The sequence below is a fragment of the Salvia hispanica genome, unplaced genomic scaffold (assembly GCF_023119035.1).
Source record: "Salvia hispanica cultivar TCC Black 2014 unplaced genomic scaffold, UniMelb_Shisp_WGS_1.0 HiC_scaffold_169, whole genome shotgun sequence".
Classification (NCBI taxonomy): Eukaryota; Viridiplantae; Streptophyta; class Magnoliopsida; order Lamiales; family Lamiaceae; genus Salvia; species Salvia hispanica.
The window spans coordinates 33,909-55,899 of NW_025951881.1; the positions used below are offsets into that span (position 1 = coordinate 33,909).

Sequence of the window (21,991 nt, forward strand, 5' to 3'; positions counted from 1 at the left end):
TTTATAATTATGCAGAAAAAAAAATGAATATTATGGAGTAGTTGCCAGGGGCATAGTCATTTGGTGGTTTTCAAAATAGTAATAGTAGTAGTATTGAACTTTATTTTAGAATTCGATGATTTCTCATCTTTTCATTACTATAATTGCAATAAGTTAGTCTGTCCAAATCTTGTCCTTTGCTAGTGAGGTGCCGTTTTAGTGGATTAAATAAGCAAAGGAATACCACAAAGATAACAATGTAGGTTATTTTTATACTACTAACCATCATGAGAAAATAATTTAATTTAGCTTAATTTTCACCACCGTGATTCTGTTTTACAAAAATAATTTGATTCATTGATTTTTGATATTTATTTAATTTTTATTTAAACAGGGAAATTAATAAGAATCTTTAATATAGGGAAAATATAAAAAAAGTTAAGATTTTTATTCTCCAACTAAAGATAATCCTTTTGTTTTTCGAATAAATAATATGGAGATGCGGGGGATCGCCCCGTACCTCTCGCATGCAAAGCGAGCGCTCTACCATTTGAGCTACATCCCCTTTTGTTTCTTTCTGTTTTGCATCCGTTAAGTCGAATGTACATTAACACGAGATGATGGTATCTGAATACTATAGAACTTATAAATTTGAATATTTACAGTAACAAAAATACCCCACTCACAACATATACACTCAAAATATATTGAAAAATAATATAGAAATACACAATACTTGACCTTTTGAGATACCTAACAAAGAATTTAGGATCACAAATTTACAATGCACTTTTATAACAATTACTTAATTTACTAAATAAAGAATTTGAAATTAACTTAAATATTATAACTTTAAAGTCAATTCCATAAAATTACAATTCTAACACAATTCCAATATCATGGTAGCAAATGGACTCTTTTTTTTTTTATTATTAACGTATACATCCAGAACAAGACTCCTCTTATAGTACTTCGTAACAACAATTTCTACGAAGCCAATGCTGTTGTGTAGTAAGAAATGCATGGCATACTTAGACCAATATTCTACTCCTGATATGGAGCTGGAATGCCTTGCTTTTTGTTGACGATTGCCATGGCTAAATAACGTGTTCCCATTCCGATAGGCGTTTGCTCGTCCGGACCCTCCCAGAATGGGGCTTCGCCTTCCCCGACTAAACGCCAATATCCCGTCCTAAGAGATTCAGCCTGTTCTTCATTGCAGTTCTGCAACAGGGCTTCGGCCCGAAAGTTTATTCCCAGAGAACCAAGAAACTCTGACTGAGTTATTGGACCATGGACAGACACATCTGCATCAACAAGATCAACAGTTAGTTAGACTTCTACGGATGTCATATACAGATCCCGATTAAAGTTATTGGTCCTCTTTCTCTTTCCCAGCATGTTTATAGACCTAAGCAATATGATGGACATAACATACCAGGAATTTCCTCAGCAGAACGCCTGATTGCTTCGAAATCAACGTACGCACTGAGATCAGCACTGCCTGGATCATCCAGTATGTCAACGAACTTATGCTTCCGAATTGCCTGCATGGTTCAATTGTGAGCTCATAACTACATTTGCTAATAGATGTGTATATGCATTGATTGAGAAATATCAAGACAGGATAAACAAGGTTGTAAAGGACAAATAACCATATCAGAGTATTTTTTAAAGTGCCTAACTAGAAGAAACAGATTCGATCAACTCAATCTTCACATAGAAATCAGGATACAAATAAATCAGATAATGCAACAGCTGTACCTGAGCACTTCAGACTCTACAAACAAAGTATATATAATGGCAAGGTTTCGTTTGAAGTTGGTTTCTCACTTTATATATTGGATACTAAGCATAATACTCATAACATATGAGTTTGTGGACTTTGATTGTGGTGTTAGAGGTGTGAGAATGGGCGGGCAGAATCAGACCTGTAGACTGTCTGCGATTGTTCCATTGAGGCCATAATCTATTATGAGAGCTCCGCCACCATCCACAGAAATTCTGTTGGCAATTTCTTGTGTTAAATCAATTGCTTTGGGGCAAACCTCGATTTGACTAAGCTTGGTAAATTCTTCAGCCTTAGCCCACTTGCAGCGCTGCGCAAGATAGAGAGCTGCAGGTGTCGGTTGTGGAGATAAAACAAAACGGAACCTGCTCAATGAATTTACGAATATATGAGATAGTACATCAGTTCATCAAGCAGAACTAGTAGCAAATATGATAGAGTTGAGCCCTTACGAAGAATTTTCAGTAACATCAACCATCTTCTCACACCAACCACGAGAAGCTTTCTGCAAGACAATTGTGAACAAGTGATATTATCAAGCTAACACTAATTCTCAGATCATATAGTAATACATAACAAGTTGAAATGCCCACTCAAATATGGTCAGCAAACTATCATCCACACAAAACTTTCTCATGCAAGATTTGACTATTAATACAACTCAGGAGCACAACGGTCAGTCCTTTAGTAAAGAAAAAGAGACCACAGCAGACAGTATAGAAACAGAAAAAAATTAAATGTTACGACCTTTACCTGAAATTGGTGTACTGGCAGAGCATCATAGAACTCATGGGCGATGACGATTGTAGGCACTAAGAAAATAAAACAAATAAATTTTCCATAATCCTTTTTAAAAAATCACTAGCACAAGTAAAAAAGCATAGTCCTTGATGCACTGCAATGGGCTAAAAGTTAAAACCAAAAAGTTATAAATATGACTTTCATGATCATTCTACCATCTTGGTTAAAAAAGAAGCAAAATTATGAGCCATCAACAAAAATTCCTTACATCCTGTAGGAACCTGCTCAAGCATTGCATGCCATGATACAGGGTTCCCCGCCAACGTGCTAATATGCCTCGTACCAGAATCTCCATCAACCGTTTCTTCTGTCGTGCACTTCAATTTCTGATACTGGAGTTTCTGCAGTGCTGGGCTACATTCAACCAAATGTAGTGCCAAAGAAGCCGTAAAATTCTTGAACTTTGATGCACCCTAATTGACAAGATACAACTCAAAACGGTCAAAACTTGTACAAAAAACAATTGCATTTCTATTAATTACATAAACCAGTACTAGATTTAAGCCATACACGCAGAAGATCAGCCATCAGAGTTCCTCTGCCGGGTCCAAGCTCGACTAAATTGATCCTATCAGGCTGCCCCATTTGCTCCCAAAGGCACACTGCCCAGACACCAATCATCTGAAGGAACACAACAGTAACTACTCAACAACTACTTCATCTAAAATGTTTATCTTGTTAGAAGTGTTGACAGTTCTATTGATTTTATTGGTTAAACCATTAAAAATTAAAATGCAGATGCTAACAATAACAGCTAAAAAGGCTTATTTTAACCATAAAATTAGAGAACTGAGAAATCACCTCTCCGAACATCTGGCTGACTTCCGGCGACGTAATGAAATCGCCTCCCTTGCCAAAAACATCGCGATTCATGTAATATCCTGATTTCGGATTCGTTAAAACTTCCTCCATGTACTCAGCAACTGTAATCGGGCCACCTCTGAACTAAATTCAACAGCGAGAAATCTTATAGCAGAAACTATGCAATAAAAAGCTACACGGAAAAAAAATTGAAATCGCGTGACACCTTGATTACGTTCTTGAGGTGCTTAACTAGCTCCGAGTCAGCCGAAGGTTCGTGTGAATGCTCTGCACGTAGATAAAACCTCTGATAAATCGATTAACACATAGAGATAAGTAGCAATGTAGCATGGCAATTGCCGAGTAATTGCACTAAATTAGGATTGGAAGAGGGAGTATCACCAGTCGGATTGTACAAATTGGAGCGATCGATGGAGATGGTGGCGGAGGGCGGCGGCGGAGGGGTATCCTCCAACTGTTCGACGGAATGACTGTGTGGAATTTGGGAGGATGAAGAAGAGGAGCATTGCCGGACGGATGCGAGCGAGAGCGGAGAGGGAGAATAGGAAGGAGACGGCGGCAAGAGGCGGCGGAGGGCTGAAGATCGGAGCAGTGCTCTTCTCAACATTTCTGCTGGCTGATTCAGCTTGAGCTGTTGTGCTTCTTCTATAAAGCACTAATTTGCTTGACTGTATTCTATGTACTAATAGTATTAATATCCATAAACATATGCAAGCAAGTGGGGATGTAGCTCAGATGGTAGAGCGCTCGCTTAGCATGCGAGAGGTACGGGGATCGATACCCCGCATCTCCAAAATTTTGCATTTTAATTATTTATTCTAAAATGACAAAATGTTAGTTTATCCTTTTTTTTTGGATTATATGTTGGCTAAGCAATAAACTAGTGTATGTGTTGGTTAAAGAGACAAAGTGGGTCGTGAATGTATTGGCTATATGGCATAATCGTGGTCGTGGTGCGGTCAATTTAATAACCGTAATTAAAAAGATATAGAAATGAGTATTATCGTTGGTAAATTCGTCAACTCAATTTAAATAGTCTGAAAAGTTTGTCATAATTTTCAAATATGGATAAAAAAACTTTATGATCAGTTTGATTGGATTCATTTATAGCACTATAAATAATTAGTTGATAAATAATGGACTCTATAGTAAAATTCGATAAATTGTTATCTTTTTATGAACATAATTGCAGCTCCTAATATATGTCTAGTCCGTGCAAAACGTTTTGTTAGTGAGATATCGGTTTGGTGGATCAATGTGAAAAGAAATAGCACAAGGAAAACACTACTACAATCTAAGGCCATGTAAATTAAAGGATTACTTTTATAAAATTCACCAGTTTCTTTAGTAAAATCGTACGCTATTTTAGATTTTATTGAACTTGATCCACCAAAAAATTTGCGTCTAAGTAGAAAAACGAATGAAATGTAATCAGTAATCCATATTGTAAATTTGAAATTAAACACCTTTCAATGTTTAAAAAATACTAATTAATATGGAGATGCGGGGGATCGAACCCCGTGCCTCTCGCATGCAAAGCGAGCGCTCTACCATTTGAGCTACATCCCCTTTGTTTATGTAGATGTTTATACTTTATACTGTTTGATTTTACTAATGATGATATTTTGATTAGTAACACAAATAATACTGTACTACTACTACATAGTATAATTACATATATGATCATTTACAACAGCAACAAAAATTGCAACCTTGTTGCCTTGGAAAGATCCCTCATATATCTTAATTTTGAAAAATGATTTATTCATCATTTTTCTTAATAGAATTAAAATATTTAACATATCAATCTGCAATTGAAAATATCACATTGAATTATTATTATTTCTTCAGATTTTGCAGTACAACACAAGGTTCTGTGCAACTTTACAAAACTGAAATAACCGTGTACTAAATAAATCTCAATTTCCCCATTTGATAAACACCTGTAGTTTGACAGCTTAGTAGAAACAAAAAAGATAAGCATGTCTTCTTCTTGACCATTATGAACCTTAAACTTGTGAACAAAAATAAAAATACTTGTGACCAAAGCCAATATAGATATGTACATCATTACTATTTCCTCTACTAAGAAAGAAATGTGTGATTTTGAAATACTAGAAAAAAGGTGAGACATAATGGAGAAGCAATAGAGAAAATTGCACTTCACTAAGCATATGTACAAAGGCAGTTACCAACAGTCAGCTCTACTTCCTACAGATATTACAAGGGAATAAAAATGGCAAACAATACTATCCTTCATAACACATCAAACTCAAACATATCCACCTCAATGTTTGGGTGTGCAGACCTCAGATGGCTGTAGCAGTCGTCAGAACTGTCAAACGAATCCAAGCATACCCAGCAAACGTGTCTCCCGCACCTGCACTCGACGTGGTTGCACCCGTCCACCTTCTCGACTGTGGACCCACACCCAGGGCAGGTCTTCACGTTTTCTTTCCCCATGCACCACTCCTTGAGCGATGAGTCGGGATCAGCTTTGAACTCGCGATACTTCTCACAGGACAGGAGCGGGTGGTATTCCATGTGGCACTTCATACACGTCTCCATGAAGCACACGCCGCATCTGAAGGCTGCATCGGACCCACTGGGATCCACTACCCTGTAGACTGAAGGGCAGTCGGTCGACGGGCAAAACATCAAAGCACCCCCACTAGCTGCCACATACGCACCCAAGGAAGCCTGGAAAAGTTCATGAAGTCGCTCGGGAAACAAAGACCTCAAATCAGCAACCAAGATTGGAGCCCTGCAACCCTCTTTAGCACAGAGCAACGGGAAACAATCACGATTTCTGATAGCAGATTCACACTGCTCAACCAAACATGACCGGCAGGCTTTGTGATGGCAGCCCTCAAGCATGTACGAATCCTCCACTTCACATAAGCAAATGGGACAAGCACTATGATAATCATTCTCCAGAATTTGCAACTCATTTGGCTGTGCAAGATCATGTATTATGTTTTCGACTTCTTGCTTCAATGCTTTGTTACCTACAATAGATATAGTGTGGCGTCTCACATTTAAAGACAGCTCCACCCCTGGCACTTTATCTCTAAGTCCACAAAGATCTGGCCCGAAATGCTGAACAACTCTCTTCATCATATCAGGAGGTAAGACTCCATCACGAAGTCGAATCTCCAGTTGCCTGCTGTCATGTAGGGCAAGGAGACCTCTGACAAAATTCTGTTGTGCATACCCGATCTTTTCTGGAGGACCATAGACTCTCAAAGTCATTTTCTGCTTATCGAAGAATATCTGTGTTCCAGTCCCTCGCTCAACAGATTTCATAAGCAGAACTCCATCACGCGAAAAAAGAATCTGAAGAACAGAAGGGGTTATATCCGGATGATGTATAATCGTCCCTCCAACAAGCTCCGACAGAGAATTTTTCAACTCAAAAACAAGTCTCGTAGCGCTAGCAGATATCTTTACTCGGATGCCACCATTATGGGTTTTCTCCAGATTCCATTCTACACCTGCACAAAAGAAAAGGTTAGAGAACATCAGAAACATAACAGCACATTTAAGGCATCTTAATATAGTGCATTTCCACATCAAAATTAAGTCTCGCCTCAGAAAACCAACATAAATTCACCCAGCATATTATGATAATAATGAGCAAATGACTGAGAGTCAAGTATAAAACTACTCTCAATATGAAGTACCTTGATAATGCGGATCATGCCGAAGCCTTCTGAGGAAATGATGAAACTCGTTCCCGATAACATGATATACAGAGGGAGGGCAATACACAGAGCCATCAAATACTCGATGGCATACAATTTTCTGCCACGAGTCACACCCAGGTAGTACTTTGCGGTCAATATGCTCCAGGGCCCTAGCTGCCTCCAAATGTAAACTTCCATCAAAATCAATTTGGGCTCTCATTAGACTATCCTTTGCTTCTGGTGGAAATACCTTAACATTAACAGGGACACCCTTATTTCTTCTAGGCATGAAGGGAGAAATTTCACGTAAAATGGCATCCTCACAAGCCGGTGGTAGTGGTAAAAGATCGTCATTTGCATTCTCTAGCAGCAGAAAGAAGTCCGTGATATGCCTACTTGTCGCAGCTCTTATGACCGGACGTATATCTTCTTGAGAAAGGTCCCTGTCAAGCCCAGTAATTTTAATGCTGTCTGGAAACTTATCACTTGGTCTACACCAAACAAACCTGTCACCTATAACTAGATTGGAGAGATCATTGACCATTGCATCAACATCATCTGGATTGCATTTCACAAATGCTATCCCTTTGCTGCGCCGACGAGGCCATGAGATTTTGGCTTTGATACGATTGGAAGACATCATTCTGAGATCACTGTCATGATTTTTCATAGAAGGAATGATCTTTAACAAGCCACCACTGAATTCGATCTCATTTAACACAGCAGCCTTCTCTGCAGCATCAGGTGTCAAAAATGTTACCCTTCCCCACTTGTCCTTCTCTTCATTTTCCGGACCAGAGACCAACAACCTGCTAACAGAGCAAACAAAACCTGAAGTGAAACTCTCAAGAAAGAGTAGAAGCTCTTTCTGATCAAGTGTGCTAGCATTAGAATGATATATGTCCACAGACAGACATCTCTTCTCAAGTTCCAGATGTTTTATCTCGGCACCAGCTCCAAAGAGAGCAATAGAGTTCAAGACCTTAGGGCCATACATAAATTCTTCAACACACTCATTCTGCAACAGCTTCTTTTCGTACTCCAATGCTTCTATAACTAAACCCATCACTTTCTCAATATCCTGTGAAGAAGCATACACGAGCACCTCATTCTGGTCAACATCAACTACAACACCAATCCTTTCATCAGCATAGGACTCTCTTATTTTTGATTCGAGAAAGCGCACATTGCTATTAGATTTCCCACAAAACCTTTTTAACTGAACACTTCCAAACCCTGATAAAACCCTCTTATGCAACCGTTGGCTGTTCATTACCAAGAAATCAAATGGTAGAGAAGGAGAAAGGGTGGAGAAATAATCAAAATCACATGCTGTAACACATGTTAAATACTCATTCGACACAGATATTATTTCCGAGAAAACCACCCAGGCTGGCCTCTGGCCGAAATTGAACAAAGAACATGCGGGATGCAACTGCACATGTTTCCTTGTTAGTGCCACTTCATAACCAAGTTGATCGTGGCCAGAGTACATAGCCACATTTCCAGGCAAGGAAGAGAGTATTACATTTTTCAAAATTTTGTCATGCTCTCCATGTATTTGGGGATTCCAATACCAATAGTTCGGCACAATGATATTCATTTCATTTTTAAGGCAAGCTTCCAGCTCTATAACAGTGTCCTGGCATCTCCTCAACGTCTTTGCATTTATGCTATTTTCCCAACACCAAGTGTTTCTCTTTTCACGCGGCACAGATTCCCACTCTCTGTAAACACCAAGTAATGTGAAGAGATCACCAGTGGGATGACAAAACCTCACCTTCAGGGAATCAGATTTCAACTTGGCATCCACCGTACCAACTCTGCAAAATATGCTACTAGAATTTGCCATTACTGCAGCAAGAACAAGACCCTCTTTACCCAACTGCTGGCGAAAGGATTGCAAAATTATTTTACCAAGCCGGGGCTCGATACCCAACTTGACTATGTGTTTCCCGTCAGTTGTTAACTCATATGCACCATTTTTCAGCACAATTGCTCCTAGCTGGACGAGATTTCTGACAGCCAGATCTATGGAACTGGCACTAGGTGCATCAACAAAGTCAAACTCCTGCAGATCCTTCACACCCAATGCCATAATTTTTAAAATTGCTACGCCAAGATGAACCTTGCGAATTTCTGGTTCCTGGTGAGGCAGCATTGATTCAAAATCATCTTCTGAGTACAATCTATAGCATGTCCCAGGTTCTGTTCTCCCAGCACGGCCCGCTCGCTGTTTAGCAGAGCTCTGACTGATTCTGCCAACCTTGAGAATATTCATGCCTGTAGCAGGTTCATACATGCTCTCTTTTACCATTCCAGGGTCCACCACATACTTGACACCAGGAATTGTCAACGAAGTCTCAGCAACATTGGTGGCAAATATAACTTTTCTTTTACCTGGATAGGCTAGAAATACTCTATGTTGGTCTTCATATGAAAGTTTTCCATGTAAGGGCAATGCTACAGCATACGGAGCTTGAAAATTCTCGCAAGCCCATTCTACTTCACTCTGCGACGTCAAGAATGCAAGAATGGTGCCTTCCCTCTCAGTTCTATTGATCTTCAGTACTGTATTTAGAACATCATGTACATATGACGGCATTAATTTAGAAGCTGGAGACACTTCAGAATGGCAGGGTTCATATTTAACAGCAACAGGGAAGTGTCTTCCAGTCACATGCAAGGTCCTACAACCAAAAAAGTAATCAGAAAATTGGTCTGCATCCACAGTAGCAGACATTATAATAAGCCTGAGACAGGGCCTCTGACAGAGGAGTGTCTTGATCAAAGCCAGAAGGAGATCTGTGTTCAAGCTCCTTTCATGAGCCTCGTCAACAACTATGCAAGAAATCATGGATAGTTGATTGTCGCTTATGTAGTGCTGCAACAGGCAGTGATCGGTTGCAAACACCACATTGGACTCAAACTCCTGAAGTGATGAATATGACGGGTAACAGACAACTGAAGTATCATCATAGCAGCCAAAGCTTTCCTCTTTGACCCTCTCCGCCAAAGTTATTGCAGCAAGTTTTCGTGGCTGAGTGCAAATAATGGCACCGTCGCCACATATTCCAGAATCAACAAGAAACTGAACCAACTGTGTGCTCTTTCCTGAACCGGTCTCACCTACCAGCACTGTGACCTGTGAAAGTTCCCATCCAAACAATTAAAATAAATTCCGAATGCTTTAACTACAGTTGCAAGTTACATGAAATATCTGTATCAAAATCGTGGCTGCAAAGAGGTATGAATTGATTACGATAAACTTTTGAGCATACATTATAAATAAATCATTCCTATCAGAATAAGAACCTCCAGAATGGCCTTCAAATGTAATACTACTAGACATCAATTTTGTTTTTTTATACATTGATTTTAAATGATGTGATTCCCTTTTCTCAAGCATACCACGATTGAGTTGGAAATAGTCACTCTTTCTTTCCTATAACTGGCCATGGTTAAAATATGACAATTAATAGAATAACATGAGCAACCAATTCCAACTGTTAAAAATTCAAACTAAAAGGTTAGAGTAACCTGTTGGCAGTGTATCTGCTTCATGATCGCCTGCCGATGGGAATAAATAGGCAGTCCATCGTCAAGCCTCCTGCATTCTCTCATCATCAAACAATAAATCCTTCCCCATTCAATCTTTCCACGTACAAATCGAAGAACTTCAAAATCGTGTTCCTCCTTGTTCCCATCCTCCAAATACTCTTCAATACACCTAATGCCAGTTCTGAATTCCTCAATCCTGTTGGAGATAAAGGTACTCTCACCCACCAAAACCTCCTTTTTCTCCAACAGCTCATTGAAAACCCGTAAGCTTGCCTTATCACTCAAAATCCTAGAAATCCTTTTAACTTCATCCATCACAGTACCCAATTTCTTCTCCCACTTCTCCACCAGCTCACCCTCCTTCAATCTCTTCAACTTCTCGATAAACAACACCTTCAACCGATCGTTCAATTCCAACCTATCCGACGGAAGCTCGACGTTCGAAACAAGGCGGGGCACGAAGCTAAACCCCTTATCGCCCAGTTTCATCTCCCACAACTGAACAATCGTCGCTAGAGTCTCACTCCACTGCTCGTAAGATAGTGAGGCGGAGTTAAAATTGGACATAACAAAATTCGCTCTCTGCGGCTGGAATTTCAGCTTCCGAATCACGGCCTCGGCATCAGCACGTCTGACGGAATTCGATTTCTGAGAGTCGGGGCGTAGCTGGACGATGAAATTGGGGCGGGCTGGGATGTCTCCAGGGGGGCGATCATAGTTGTTGGGGGGGAACTGTGATCTGTACTGGTGTTGCTGGTACGAAGAGCGGCGGAAGGGGGGCTCCTGGGGGTTGTGGCGGGGACGAGCGGCGAACGGCGGCTGACGACGGCCGTAGCCGCTGAATTGGGACATGATGTGGTGTGTGATTTTGGGGGCAAAAACAGAAAATTGTGAAAAACCCTAGGGCGGAATAGTGGTGAAAATTGTGTGTGGTCGTAGAAGGAAACTCAACACGGATTGTGTGAGGAAGAAAGAGAGAGAGAGATGAAGTTTTGGGAAGAGAGTGGGAGTGAGAGAGAGTATCGCCGCCACTACTAAACTAATACTGTACGAGAAAATTTATAAAACTGCTTTATGAATATTGAATACAGAGGAAGACGACTCACTGTTTTTAGGCCTTGGAAATATTAATACTATAGTATTTGTATTATTAAATAAGATTTCAACTACATATATAATCCAAATCTAAATCCTAAGCCAAATCTAATTGAAGATGCCGGTTGCAGATGCACGAGCTAATATTGAATCGTTTGCATAGTTGAATTGAAGATGCCGGTTGCAGATACACGCGCTGAAATTGAACTCGAGATATTGACCGATTTATTGTACAAACATATTTATTATTCTTATGTGTGAAATGCGCTGGAAATATAAATACTTCCGCGGTACTACTAATTAGTTTTGTCTTTATACTTTTATGGTTGATTTGATTTGATTATTTAATTTATATAAAAATATTTGATTTATTTTGGAATATATACTAAAATAAAGAAAATAAATTTAATTATAACAACATGAAGATCCACCACAATTTTATGTACTGGTATTACAAAATAGACAAGTACACACGGGTAAAAAGATTGAACTTGTGACTATGGTTAAATAGCAATTGTAACAGTGTTTTATGAGTATAAACTAGGACAATAATGTAGGAATGTGTGTATATAAAAGTTACATATGACATGCGTGTTGCGTGCATTTTATTCAAATAGTATTAGATTTGTCTACTATTTTTATTCAACGTAAATAAAACTTATACATGAATTTGCATGCATCGCATGTATTCGGGTTTCTCTTAAAATATCGTACGTAATAAATCAGTTTGACCAATTAAACTAGACTTGATCAGCACGTTTCAATTAATCTATATACTAAAATTGTAAACAAGGTATGTGTCAGTGTGTAATAACAATATGCAAAAGGGTAAATCTATGTAAAAAGGTATAGTATTCGTTTAATTAATAAATCCAATGTGTCACTGTATATTTGGCATGCCGTTTTTTTTTATTCAAATAGTAGTAGGAGTATATTATAGCCGTACATTCTAGCTGGACGATTTCAATGTATTAGATTTTCTTATGGGTAAAAATATTTTCATACAGCTACTATAAGCATATGACTATTTTTAGAATTTTACTAAAGATTATGTTTGATAGTTTTAGATCTTTCATGGAGTATTATGAATTGTTGAATTTTTTGTTAAAGAGTGACAATACCGTTGAATAGGACAGACAAGGCCAAATTATCAAATTAGTAACTTAAAAGTTAAAACTAGTAATTAAAACTTTGATGAAATACTTTATTAAATGACAAAGCGCACCACAAATTCCTAATTCTCTGATACGATTTCTCATCAAAGATATAGATTGTGAATTATCATACGATGATTATGAAGAATCAGTTTATATTAATAGGAAATAAATTTGTTGGTTTAGAAAACCATGCTAAAAAAAAAATTAAATGTAGTTAATTTACTACCAATTTTTTGTAGTATTACATAATATATTAATACCATTAATTAAATGATTATATCAAGGCCAAAAAATAAACATATTCCCTTAATACAGTATAATTGATAATTCTGTAATTCTGTTCCACAAAAATTAGTCCCTCTTATTTTTTTAAAAAATTTATCTCTCTATATATAGACTCATTATGCATTAATAATACTGCAATTATTATTTTCCCTAAAATTTTTTTGAACTTAATCAATTCTGCAGTATATATTTTTTTTTAAATAGTACTACTATAAAAATAGAGTAATTGATTAGTTCTATAAAATATTGACATTTGAGTTTCAAAATAAAATGAAAGAAATATTAGAGTAACGAAAATATAAAAATCTTATCCCCAATTCACTGAAAATTCTATCCAGAGCTAACTTCTTCTCTCACTCCCTTCTTCTACCTCTGGTACTGCTCCTCTCTATCTGTTCATGTATTTGTTGTTTGTGCTTTCATTTGTTTGTGGTAGTTTGAAACTGAAACTGCTCCTTCAATGATGTTCTGAATTGCTTCAAATTAATTGCACATGACATGAGTTCGTTAGTTAATTTTCTACTGGAGTTTGAATTGCTTCACAATGCCTGCTGTTTGAAATTGAATTTTTTTATTATAGAACAGTAAGCGCCACGGCGAAGTTTTGGAAGAACCTATTTTATAGGGTAGTTTTTGAGTGCGGCAGATTTAAATGTAAAGATTTTTTACAATTAGGTTTACAAGTGTGAGAGATTGAAGACAATTAGGTTTTCTCCAACAACTCTTACATTTTTTGTTCTTTGTTTTTTTTGGCTGCAGGGGAATTTCAAATTGTATAGGTTACTGAAATTAGCTCTAGGAGAGCAATGTCGGCTTCTATCAGTGCTCCTGTGCAGTCGAGGTGAGTGCTAATTATCTTTACACAATCAATGTGTGTGCATACATATGTAGGTTTCATTTTTAGAGTGACTTGATTTCTGATTATGAGGATTTTGACATGTGTTTTGGCTTCGAAATTAGCTACCTGAGGTGCTCGTTTCTCGGGGATGCAAATAAAATCCGTGTTTCTGGGGCATCTGCACCTCGGGTTGCTGTTGTGAGGAGGACTGTGGAGTGTAAGGAGTCGAGAATTGGAAAGCAACCAATTACGGTCCCCTCCAATGTGACTCTAACGATGGATGGACAATACTTCAAAGCTAAAGGCCCACTAGGGGAGCTTGATCTCACTTATCCACGAGAAATTATGGTTGACAAGGAGGAGTCTGGAGCTCTCAGGGTGAGAAAGACTGTGGAGACAAGAAGAGCCAACCAGATGCACGGATTATTCAGGCATTTCTCTCTACCTTTCTTCATTCTTCCTGCAATTCGATACATGGTTACTTGTGTTAGATGTACTGTATTTTTGGTGCTAAGTTGATAGTCTAGATCTCCGTGAAGAAAATAGGAGTAAACTGTAATATATTTACTCTATTTTTTGGTGCTAAGTTGGTAGTCTAATCTCCTTGAACAAAATAGAACTGAGAAGATTTCTGTATTGCTATCTATTTTTATTTTTCGATATGGCTAGAACAGCAAAAGATGGAATTTTAAAATGTATACAACCATACATTCAAAAGATTGAGGATTGATGACCTTTTCTGGTTAGCTGATGCTCTTCTTTTATTTTCCTGACAGTCATTGTGGATTTTGCTTAATAAATGGAATTTACAGTTTCGCAGCTTAGGTTAACTAAAACCAGTGAAAATTTAACTTCTACATAATCCCTTTGATCTTGCACTTGATTTGCTTTATCAACATAAATTCTGATATCAATAGTAGTATATGATAACTACATGATATAGTATCTATTTCCTATTTTTCCCAGTGCATGTCAAAGTTCAAACTATGCCTACTCTAAATTCTCTAATATTATTACACAAAGATCAAGCTGTGTGTGCCTTCTTCTCTCTCTGGGTTATTTCCATTCCTTTTCTTTTCTTGGGTGGAGTGGCTTTGTCATGACTATGGATTGGTCAGATAACCTTTTTTAAGTAGAAAAACATGCCATATACATGATGATTCGTATGTGACATTGTGTACCAGCATATCAGAATTTAAATTACCAAAACAAAGACATTGCAACTTATATTAGTTCCTTCAGTTTCTTGCATCATGTGTAGCGTTTCCTCACCACTTTAATCAGCCTTCAAAAACCGTATGGTACAAAAAGGTCGCATAACAGCCTGTTAAAATTCTCCTTTTTTTCTTTTTCTATGGTATTGAATAGCTTAGGGGTTATAGACTACATAACTTGCTGCATTTGTGAAAACATACATAACCTGAACTGCAGCCTAAACTTGTTAAGAAAATCCATTCTAAAATGTGAGTTATGATACATAATACCTGTATTGCAAATTTTCATGCTGTAGCCCTTCCCTTATACTAGAATTTTATATTTCTTATGCAATACTATATCTGAATGTGGGATTTTTGAATAATGCTGATTTCTCACATGAGATTATACTTCCTCCTAAATCTCTCTATGGAGGTTGGATTATAATTCTATATCTCATTTGTTATCTTGATTATCTTCTCAGGACCCTAACTGACAACATCGTGGTGGGTGTTTCCAAAGGATTCGAGAAGAAACTCCAACTGATAGGCACGGGGTATCGTGCTACAGTCGAAGGGAAAGACATAGTTCTCAATCTCGGTTTCTCTCATCCAGTGAGGATGGCAATCCCCCCTGGCCTGCAGGTTAAGGTGGAAGAGAACACTAGAATTACTGTGAGTGGGTATGACAAATCTGAAATTGGCCAGTTTGCTGCATCGATTAGGAAGTGGAGACCTCCGGAGCCATACAAGGGTAAAGGAGTGAAATATGCTGATGAAGTAGTAAGAAGAAAAGAGGGCAAAGCAGGCAAGAAGAAATAAATGGCTTGTTTTTCATGTGATTTTGTCTTGTCTTTCATTTCTTGTCTATATGATTTTGGAGGATGTTCGTGAACGTTGTTGTTGATTCAACAATGCTGTGAGAACTAATTTATCAAATGTAGCAATTCATTTTGATTCCCTGCTTCTAATCATTATAGAACTTCGAGTTATTGTTGTATCGTTGATTCTCTTTTACATTCACAAGCAAGAAATAAAGCTTGGATTTCAAAATGCATCCCAATGTAAAGAGCGAGGTCCCCCGTGTCCAACAACAGCTCGTCGTTCTTCCAGAACCCCAACGACAACTGGATGTCACGAAATGGGCCAACAGTCAAGCTCAGCATCCAGTAACCTCCTTCGTAACCCATACTATCGAATCAGCATACACAGTGAGGTCAACTTGTTTCTGTTTGATAGTCAAAATTGATAGTTTAAGATAAATAAAATCGTAAAATTAGTTTAAATTATGATATATTTGCGAGTTAATAGACTGTCTTAAACTGCGTCCTCAAATATAACATTCTAAGCACAATAACATAACTGTGAAAACTAGAACAAATTCAAAACTGGAAGGAACAAAATTATCAAAATTTTGATTTAAATTATAGCAATGCTACAAGACACAGTAATTGATTGTGTGATTCTGATACAAGGAATAACTTCAGGCAACCTTGGCAAAGAAAAATGGTGACGTCTCAGGACGCCTTCCTCGATAGATTCTTGAGACCGCATCCAACACACTTGAGAATGACCGTATTCGTTGCAGGATCAGGCTTAATATTAAACTTCACTTTAAGAAAATCAGAGATATGCCTGAGAACTTCTATCCCATAAGGTGAGAGCTTCCCAACACGAACCTTTGACACATCGGGAGGGCACAATGCACAAAGGAGAAACAATAAACCCTGAAAAAGCAGATGAGTGCACATTGTGACAATAGTAATGTGCACAAAGAAAGCATCTCGATAACACTTTAATGTATTCATATAGCATAGTTCACATGAAATTAAAGGAAATGGGATAAGCCCAATCCTCTATCAATAAGCTTATTTGATTTTAATTAAACCGATAGATAAGGGCAAACCCGATGGGATACAAACCTGGTGAGTCGAATCCACAACTCCCCCTTGCTCAATCTCAGCCAGCAGGGCCGCTGCAATCTTCTCACCGACGTCTCCTGGAGGACTCAATTCTTTCTTCTCCTCAAATTCATCCTCCTCCTCTCCCCCACGGTAGACTGCCGTGTCAGCAGAAATGCAGCAGCCTGATGTAGTCTCAGCAACGAGAGTAATTCCATATCCAGGCGACCTATAAATAAAGAAAAGTTAACCAAGGATAGATATTAAACAGAAATATCACTAAAGCACCATAACACAGCACTAGCTAGTGATATTTTGAAGGATGCAAAGAATAAACATACTGTCCAGCTTGCGCTCCCGCTTTGTGGTCAGTGTATATGTGAACATCTGGAAGCAAACGATTGAAAATGCCACGAGCTTTATGCAGCATTTCATTCTCAAACTGAGACGATACTCTAGCTGAAAAGGAGTATCCTCTGATCCTCCTCACCAAGCCCTCATCAAACCAAATAGCTGCCTATTTGATTCAAATGAGCAATACATTAACAATTGGATTTCATAGTGCAGTGCGGGCATGTGTTTATACGATAACAAAAAGAGTATGAGAGTATTTACTTGCAGTTCTTTCACAATCGGAACAGAAAGAATAACTTCTCCGCCACCTTTAGGAGGAACTCCCCGGTTCACGATTTTCAATTCAAGCCCTTCCGGAGGTACACCAAAATGCTTCAGTATAGGTAGTGTAGTTTTTTGGAAAGTGTCAACAGATGGATCCTTGGAATCATTTGTAATACCTAAAATTTCAGGTAAATCTTAATCCAATGGAATAGAAGCTCTTGATTTATTGTCAATTTGAACCAAGCAAGAAGAGCACCATTTATTCCCAATCAGCTAGAAAATAAAATTACCTTTAAGCTTAATAGTGAGGGGCTTCTTCCCAAACAAACCTAACACAATCAGTGGCTCCAAGAAATACCCAATCGACCTCAACGTGCCGCAATCGTGAACCAAATGCCTCCCGCCCATCACAATCCCTGGCTTGTACTTGAACTTCGTACCTTGACTCCCAAAATCAAACAACCACCAATCACAATTGTTTCCAGCTACAACATATCTAGCTAACTTATGATAAAACAACAGCAGCTACTAGTTATTATTATCAATCAATAAGTGAGCAGTTGGAAATTTGATTTTTCCAATTACCGGTTTCGTTGATTTCGACGGAGCAGTCGTCGGAAACTTCCTCCAGGAGGCGGAGGAACGACAACTCGTAGGGGCGGAGGCCGGGAAGCGTTTCCTCGGCTCGTATGTCTTCGATTATAATCGGTGTGGATGATAGCGTCGAGAGGAGGAGGCGCAGCCTCATGTTCTGGCTGCCTTTCAGCCGCTTGTACTGAATTTTCCCCATTTTCACACAAGCTGAATGAACTCCGAAACGCGGCTGCGGATTCTAGAGTTCTTCAATTTGCAGAAGCGCGGCTCGGTGCTAAGCGCCGCCGTAGGTGGTATAGAGAGAGAGCGGTTGGTTGAGGGAGATAGCCAGGGTTTTACTAGGTTTTATCACATTTGTATGAATAAAATAACTATATAATATAGGAGTAGTATATATTTACATAATAAATACGAATAGGCACATAAAAATTATAAACAAAGCTATTTTAATATTATAGTATGTGTCAATTTAATTTGGTTATGCACATTATTTTCATTTGTTAATTTTACATAACTATTTCCAGATGTACTTTCCATTTTCATAATCACTAAAAATCTCCTAATCTAGTAATAGGAGTATATAGTAGTAATAATAGTAATAAGAAATCTTTTATAAAATATAGAAAAATCCTTATGAAGATAGTGAGCAAGAACTAGAACAAAAAATGCAGGATGAAAACTCCCCTGATTAGAATTCTTTCTTCTTATTTGATCTGTAGTATTTGTACATATGATGACATGGGCACCCCTAGTTTCTATCGTTTTTTTAAAATGATTTAAGTACTTTGTTTTTTTAAGTTTCCACAATTTTTGTCTATTTTGAGCATAAGTTTTTCAATGAATTTTATATTGTTTTTTCTAATTTCCCCAACAGTTTTGTCGATTTTGAGCCTAAAAATCATTGAGACCAAATACCGTTTCTAGCTCAAAAATATTGAAACTAAAACCGAAATCGACAAATCTAGTTAGATCTGTCTAGGCCAAACAAACTGTTCTTGTTTACCAACCATTTTCTTATTGTTCTTATTAGTAGTATTATCAACCATTTCCTATTCCTTTCCTCCATTTCTTTCTTCATTATCAAAAGAGAAACGAAATACTGCAGGTTGCTAGCATATTGATTTGCTTACTAGTTTCACATAGAAATTCAATAAGGGGCAAGACAAGAAGATAGAGATATTGACTGCAGAAAACTTGAGGGAAATGCGATGAGAAAGGATAAATGTTCCAACACATGTTAAGTGATAGAAATAGAAACTTGGGAAAAGTAAGCTGAAGCCTAGATTATTGCTAGAAGTCTATCAAAACAAGCCGCCAAAATAAGCAGGTTTTCAGCCATCACATCGCACCTAAAACTCCTCAGTTCAAATCCAATCTTCAACAAGGACTGAATCTCCCACTTAAGGCTTCAGGGCCAAAGCCAACCCAAACTTGGCACTCTTGTCGATGGACTTGGTGTCCACCTCGGCTGATAGAGTGATGAGCGACTTGGGACGCCATTCGTGCTGGATCAGACCACTCGCCTTGCCAGAGTTGTTCAGACGCGCCTTTGCAAGGGTCAATGGGTCCAGCGCGTGTTGTGTCCCAACAGTGATTGTGTTCTCGTTGCTTGAGAAGCTGTGAGTCACCTCAGCACCAACAGCAGTGTTGGTCAATGGGCTCACTATGTGGTAGTATGATGCGCTCAAGGTGTCAAACTTGTCATTCCTAAAGCAAGAAAATGCAATTTGTTTAAACACGCAAGAAAAGGACATTGGTGAGCACACAACAAAAGAAAAAAGAAATTAAAAACATACAGTGTCAGAGCAGCAATCAGATCAGAATTCGTGAAACTAGCTCCGATGTTGTACTTAGTTAAAGCTCCTTCCTTAGTGTCAAAAGCCACATCACTGCCCAAGGCAAGTTTATCATTGCCGACAGCAGCGGAAAAGTTCACAGTGGGGTTAGCTGTCAACCCGACACTTGAGGTTATCCCCGCATAATCATGCAAGTATTGAAGTTCCAACTGCAATAGTCAATGGAGAATATGTTACAACACAGAAAACCAAATGCAGTAAACGAAGAAATATGCATTGCTTACCTTTCCAGACCTTTGATCAGGAACTTTAAAGCTAAAGATAGTCTTCACTCCAGGGCAAGGCTGATCAACTGTGATGGTGGTTGAGAGCTGGCATTGTATATGACACAAAAAATTAGTCCAAGGTTTCAAAGAAGTTTCATGAAGAAAAGTAGATCAAAAGATTTACAAAAAAGGTTTGTTAATCAAAACATTAATAGCATGTTTTTTGAACAAAAGATAAATTATGGCAATGGGCCTACATTTGAACTTGTGTCAACTTTGACATCAGTGGTGATATTTTTGTGCTTCAGCTGAGTGTTAATGTCAGCCAAGAAAACTTCGCCTTTCTTGCAACCGGATGAAGTGAGAGTCTGCAACCATTAAATACAAAAAAAGAAGACATGAGAGGTTGTACAAGATGAAATAATCCAAGAACCATAAAGATGAAAACCCACAAAACAAATACATGAAAATAATTGACATTCTTAAGTTTTAAAGTTTCTTCATAAGCTTACTCAATATGAACAGCACTACTCACCAACTCAGACCTGCTTAATGCAGTGAAAATGGGAAGAGAACACACCAAAAGTAGAATTTATATTCCAAACACAATTGGAACAATATGATATGAATTTCTATGTTTATCTACGCAATGAGATTTCTTATAGGTTAATTTACAAGCAAGTCTGTCATTCTCATTCTTAAACAAAACAAGCCAATTGGCACACTGGCCAAAACCAAAATCTAAGTTCCAACATGCAGCTAAGTAGCCAGCAAACATACTAGTATAGTGCAACACATTCTTTCACGTGAGGGTTTCGATTCAAAATTGGTTCAAGAGCATCACAGGTTACTGTACTAGGACCAGTATATTAAAATTAAAAGATATAGTTTCATCCATAGAAATTGCAAGTCCTGGTTAGTCTCAAAAGCCCCGATAAACCAAATCAAATGTATTGTAGAGCATTCGATATGCGAATGTAACAATAAACAAATACGATGCTCTCTCTAAATATTCAACAGAATCACAAAACTCAAAGCCTCAGCAAAATATTCACCTAGCGAAAGAGATACAGTAACAATTTACAAGAGAAATCTAACCAGATAACAAATTAAAAGCAAAAACAGATAACAAATAAAATATACAAATTCCAATTACAATCGACGAAATCACAGCTACAGCCAGAACGAAAACACAAACACAATAAATGAGATCCGTATGAAACATCAACGAGATTACTTACAACTCCAGTAGGCGAGTAAGTGGTGATTGTGAACTTTTGGTCACTCTGGTAATCCTTGTACAAAAGATCTAAGAAAACATACCAAAAAGAAACGAAATGGTATCATTCAGTGTAAAAACACAAAATATTCGAAAACAGTACATAAATGATAAACTCAAATTTGAATTCAAGCTGAAACGAAACACAAACCTCGAGCTCTTTTCCCAATCTCGGAGTAGAGACCTGGACCCTTGCCCATGATTTCAGAGTTTAAATTCGAAGATCCAAGCTCGAAGCAGTAAACTCAGGATGAGTGAGAGGCAGAGAGAATAAATTCGTGTTGTTTTTGAAGCAGTAGCAACGTGATATAAATGGGGGCAAAGCTCAAAG

General features: G+C 38.0%; 5 protein-coding genes and 2 non-coding genes across 7 annotated transcripts; 2 read left to right on the plus strand and 5 right to left on the minus strand.

The window, feature by feature from the left end:
* Positions 1 to 802: 802 nt before the first annotated feature.
* On the minus strand, positions 803 to 4,025 carry LOC125198597 (protein arginine methyltransferase NDUFAF7 homolog, mitochondrial-like). Its single transcript, XM_048096920.1, has 10 exons — positions 3,773 to 4,025; positions 3,597 to 3,658; positions 3,371 to 3,514; positions 3,080 to 3,190; positions 2,778 to 2,982; positions 2,522 to 2,580; positions 2,221 to 2,273; positions 1,911 to 2,133; positions 1,418 to 1,526; positions 803 to 1,286 (listed from the first exon to the last, which is right to left on the minus strand). The coding sequence occupies exons 1-10, from the start codon at positions 3,996 to 3,998 to the stop codon at positions 1,024 to 1,026; spliced, it is 1,455 nt and encodes a 484-aa protein (XP_047952877.1). The 5' UTR covers positions 3,999 to 4,025; the 3' UTR covers positions 803 to 1,023.
* An 86-nt stretch (positions 4,026 to 4,111) lies between these two features.
* TRNAA-AGC lies at positions 4,112 to 4,184 on the plus strand. Its single transcript has one exon. It is a non-coding gene; the product is annotated as a tRNA-Ala (tRNA).
* A 703-nt stretch (positions 4,185 to 4,887) lies between these two features.
* On the minus strand, positions 4,888 to 4,960 carry TRNAA-UGC. Its single transcript has one exon. It is a non-coding gene; the product is annotated as a tRNA-Ala (tRNA).
* Positions 4,961 to 5,527: 567 nt separating this feature from the next.
* LOC125198612 (ATP-dependent RNA helicase DEAH12, chloroplastic-like) lies at positions 5,528 to 11,673 on the minus strand. Its single transcript, XM_048096934.1, has 3 exons — positions 10,618 to 11,673; positions 7,075 to 10,222; positions 5,528 to 6,885 (listed from the first exon to the last, which is right to left on the minus strand). The coding sequence occupies exons 1-3, from the start codon at positions 11,488 to 11,490 to the stop codon at positions 5,648 to 5,650; spliced, it is 5,259 nt and encodes a 1,752-aa protein (XP_047952891.1). The 5' UTR covers positions 11,491 to 11,673; the 3' UTR covers positions 5,528 to 5,647.
* A 1,760-nt stretch (positions 11,674 to 13,433) lies between these two features.
* Positions 13,434 to 16,166, plus strand: LOC125198624 (50S ribosomal protein L6, chloroplastic-like). The gene is made up of 4 exons (XM_048096945.1): positions 13,434 to 13,550; positions 13,935 to 14,016; positions 14,136 to 14,444; positions 15,692 to 16,166. Exons 2-4 carry the CDS (start codon positions 13,982 to 13,984, stop codon positions 16,026 to 16,028), a joined length of 681 nt encoding a protein of 226 aa, XP_047952902.1. The 5' UTR covers positions 13,434 to 13,550; positions 13,935 to 13,981; the 3' UTR covers positions 16,029 to 16,166.
* Positions 16,167 to 16,595: 429 nt separating this feature from the next.
* On the minus strand, positions 16,596 to 18,666 carry LOC125198623 (probable RNA 3'-terminal phosphate cyclase-like protein). The gene is made up of 6 exons (XM_048096944.1): positions 18,311 to 18,666; positions 18,016 to 18,165; positions 17,723 to 17,901; positions 17,449 to 17,624; positions 17,129 to 17,336; positions 16,596 to 16,933 (listed from the first exon to the last, which is right to left on the minus strand). Exons 1-6 carry the CDS (start codon positions 18,513 to 18,515, stop codon positions 16,724 to 16,726), a joined length of 1,128 nt encoding a protein of 375 aa, XP_047952901.1. The 5' UTR covers positions 18,516 to 18,666; the 3' UTR covers positions 16,596 to 16,723.
* An 832-nt stretch (positions 18,667 to 19,498) lies between these two features.
* Positions 19,499 to 21,971, minus strand: LOC125198620 (mitochondrial outer membrane protein porin of 34 kDa-like). The gene is made up of 6 exons (XM_048096941.1): positions 21,812 to 21,971; positions 21,623 to 21,690; positions 20,639 to 20,749; positions 20,400 to 20,486; positions 20,116 to 20,324; positions 19,499 to 20,026 (listed from the first exon to the last, which is right to left on the minus strand). The coding sequence occupies exons 1-6, from the start codon at positions 21,858 to 21,860 to the stop codon at positions 19,720 to 19,722; spliced, it is 831 nt and encodes a 276-aa protein (XP_047952898.1). The 5' UTR covers positions 21,861 to 21,971; the 3' UTR covers positions 19,499 to 19,719.
* Between the last annotated feature and the right edge of the window lie 20 nt (positions 21,972 to 21,991).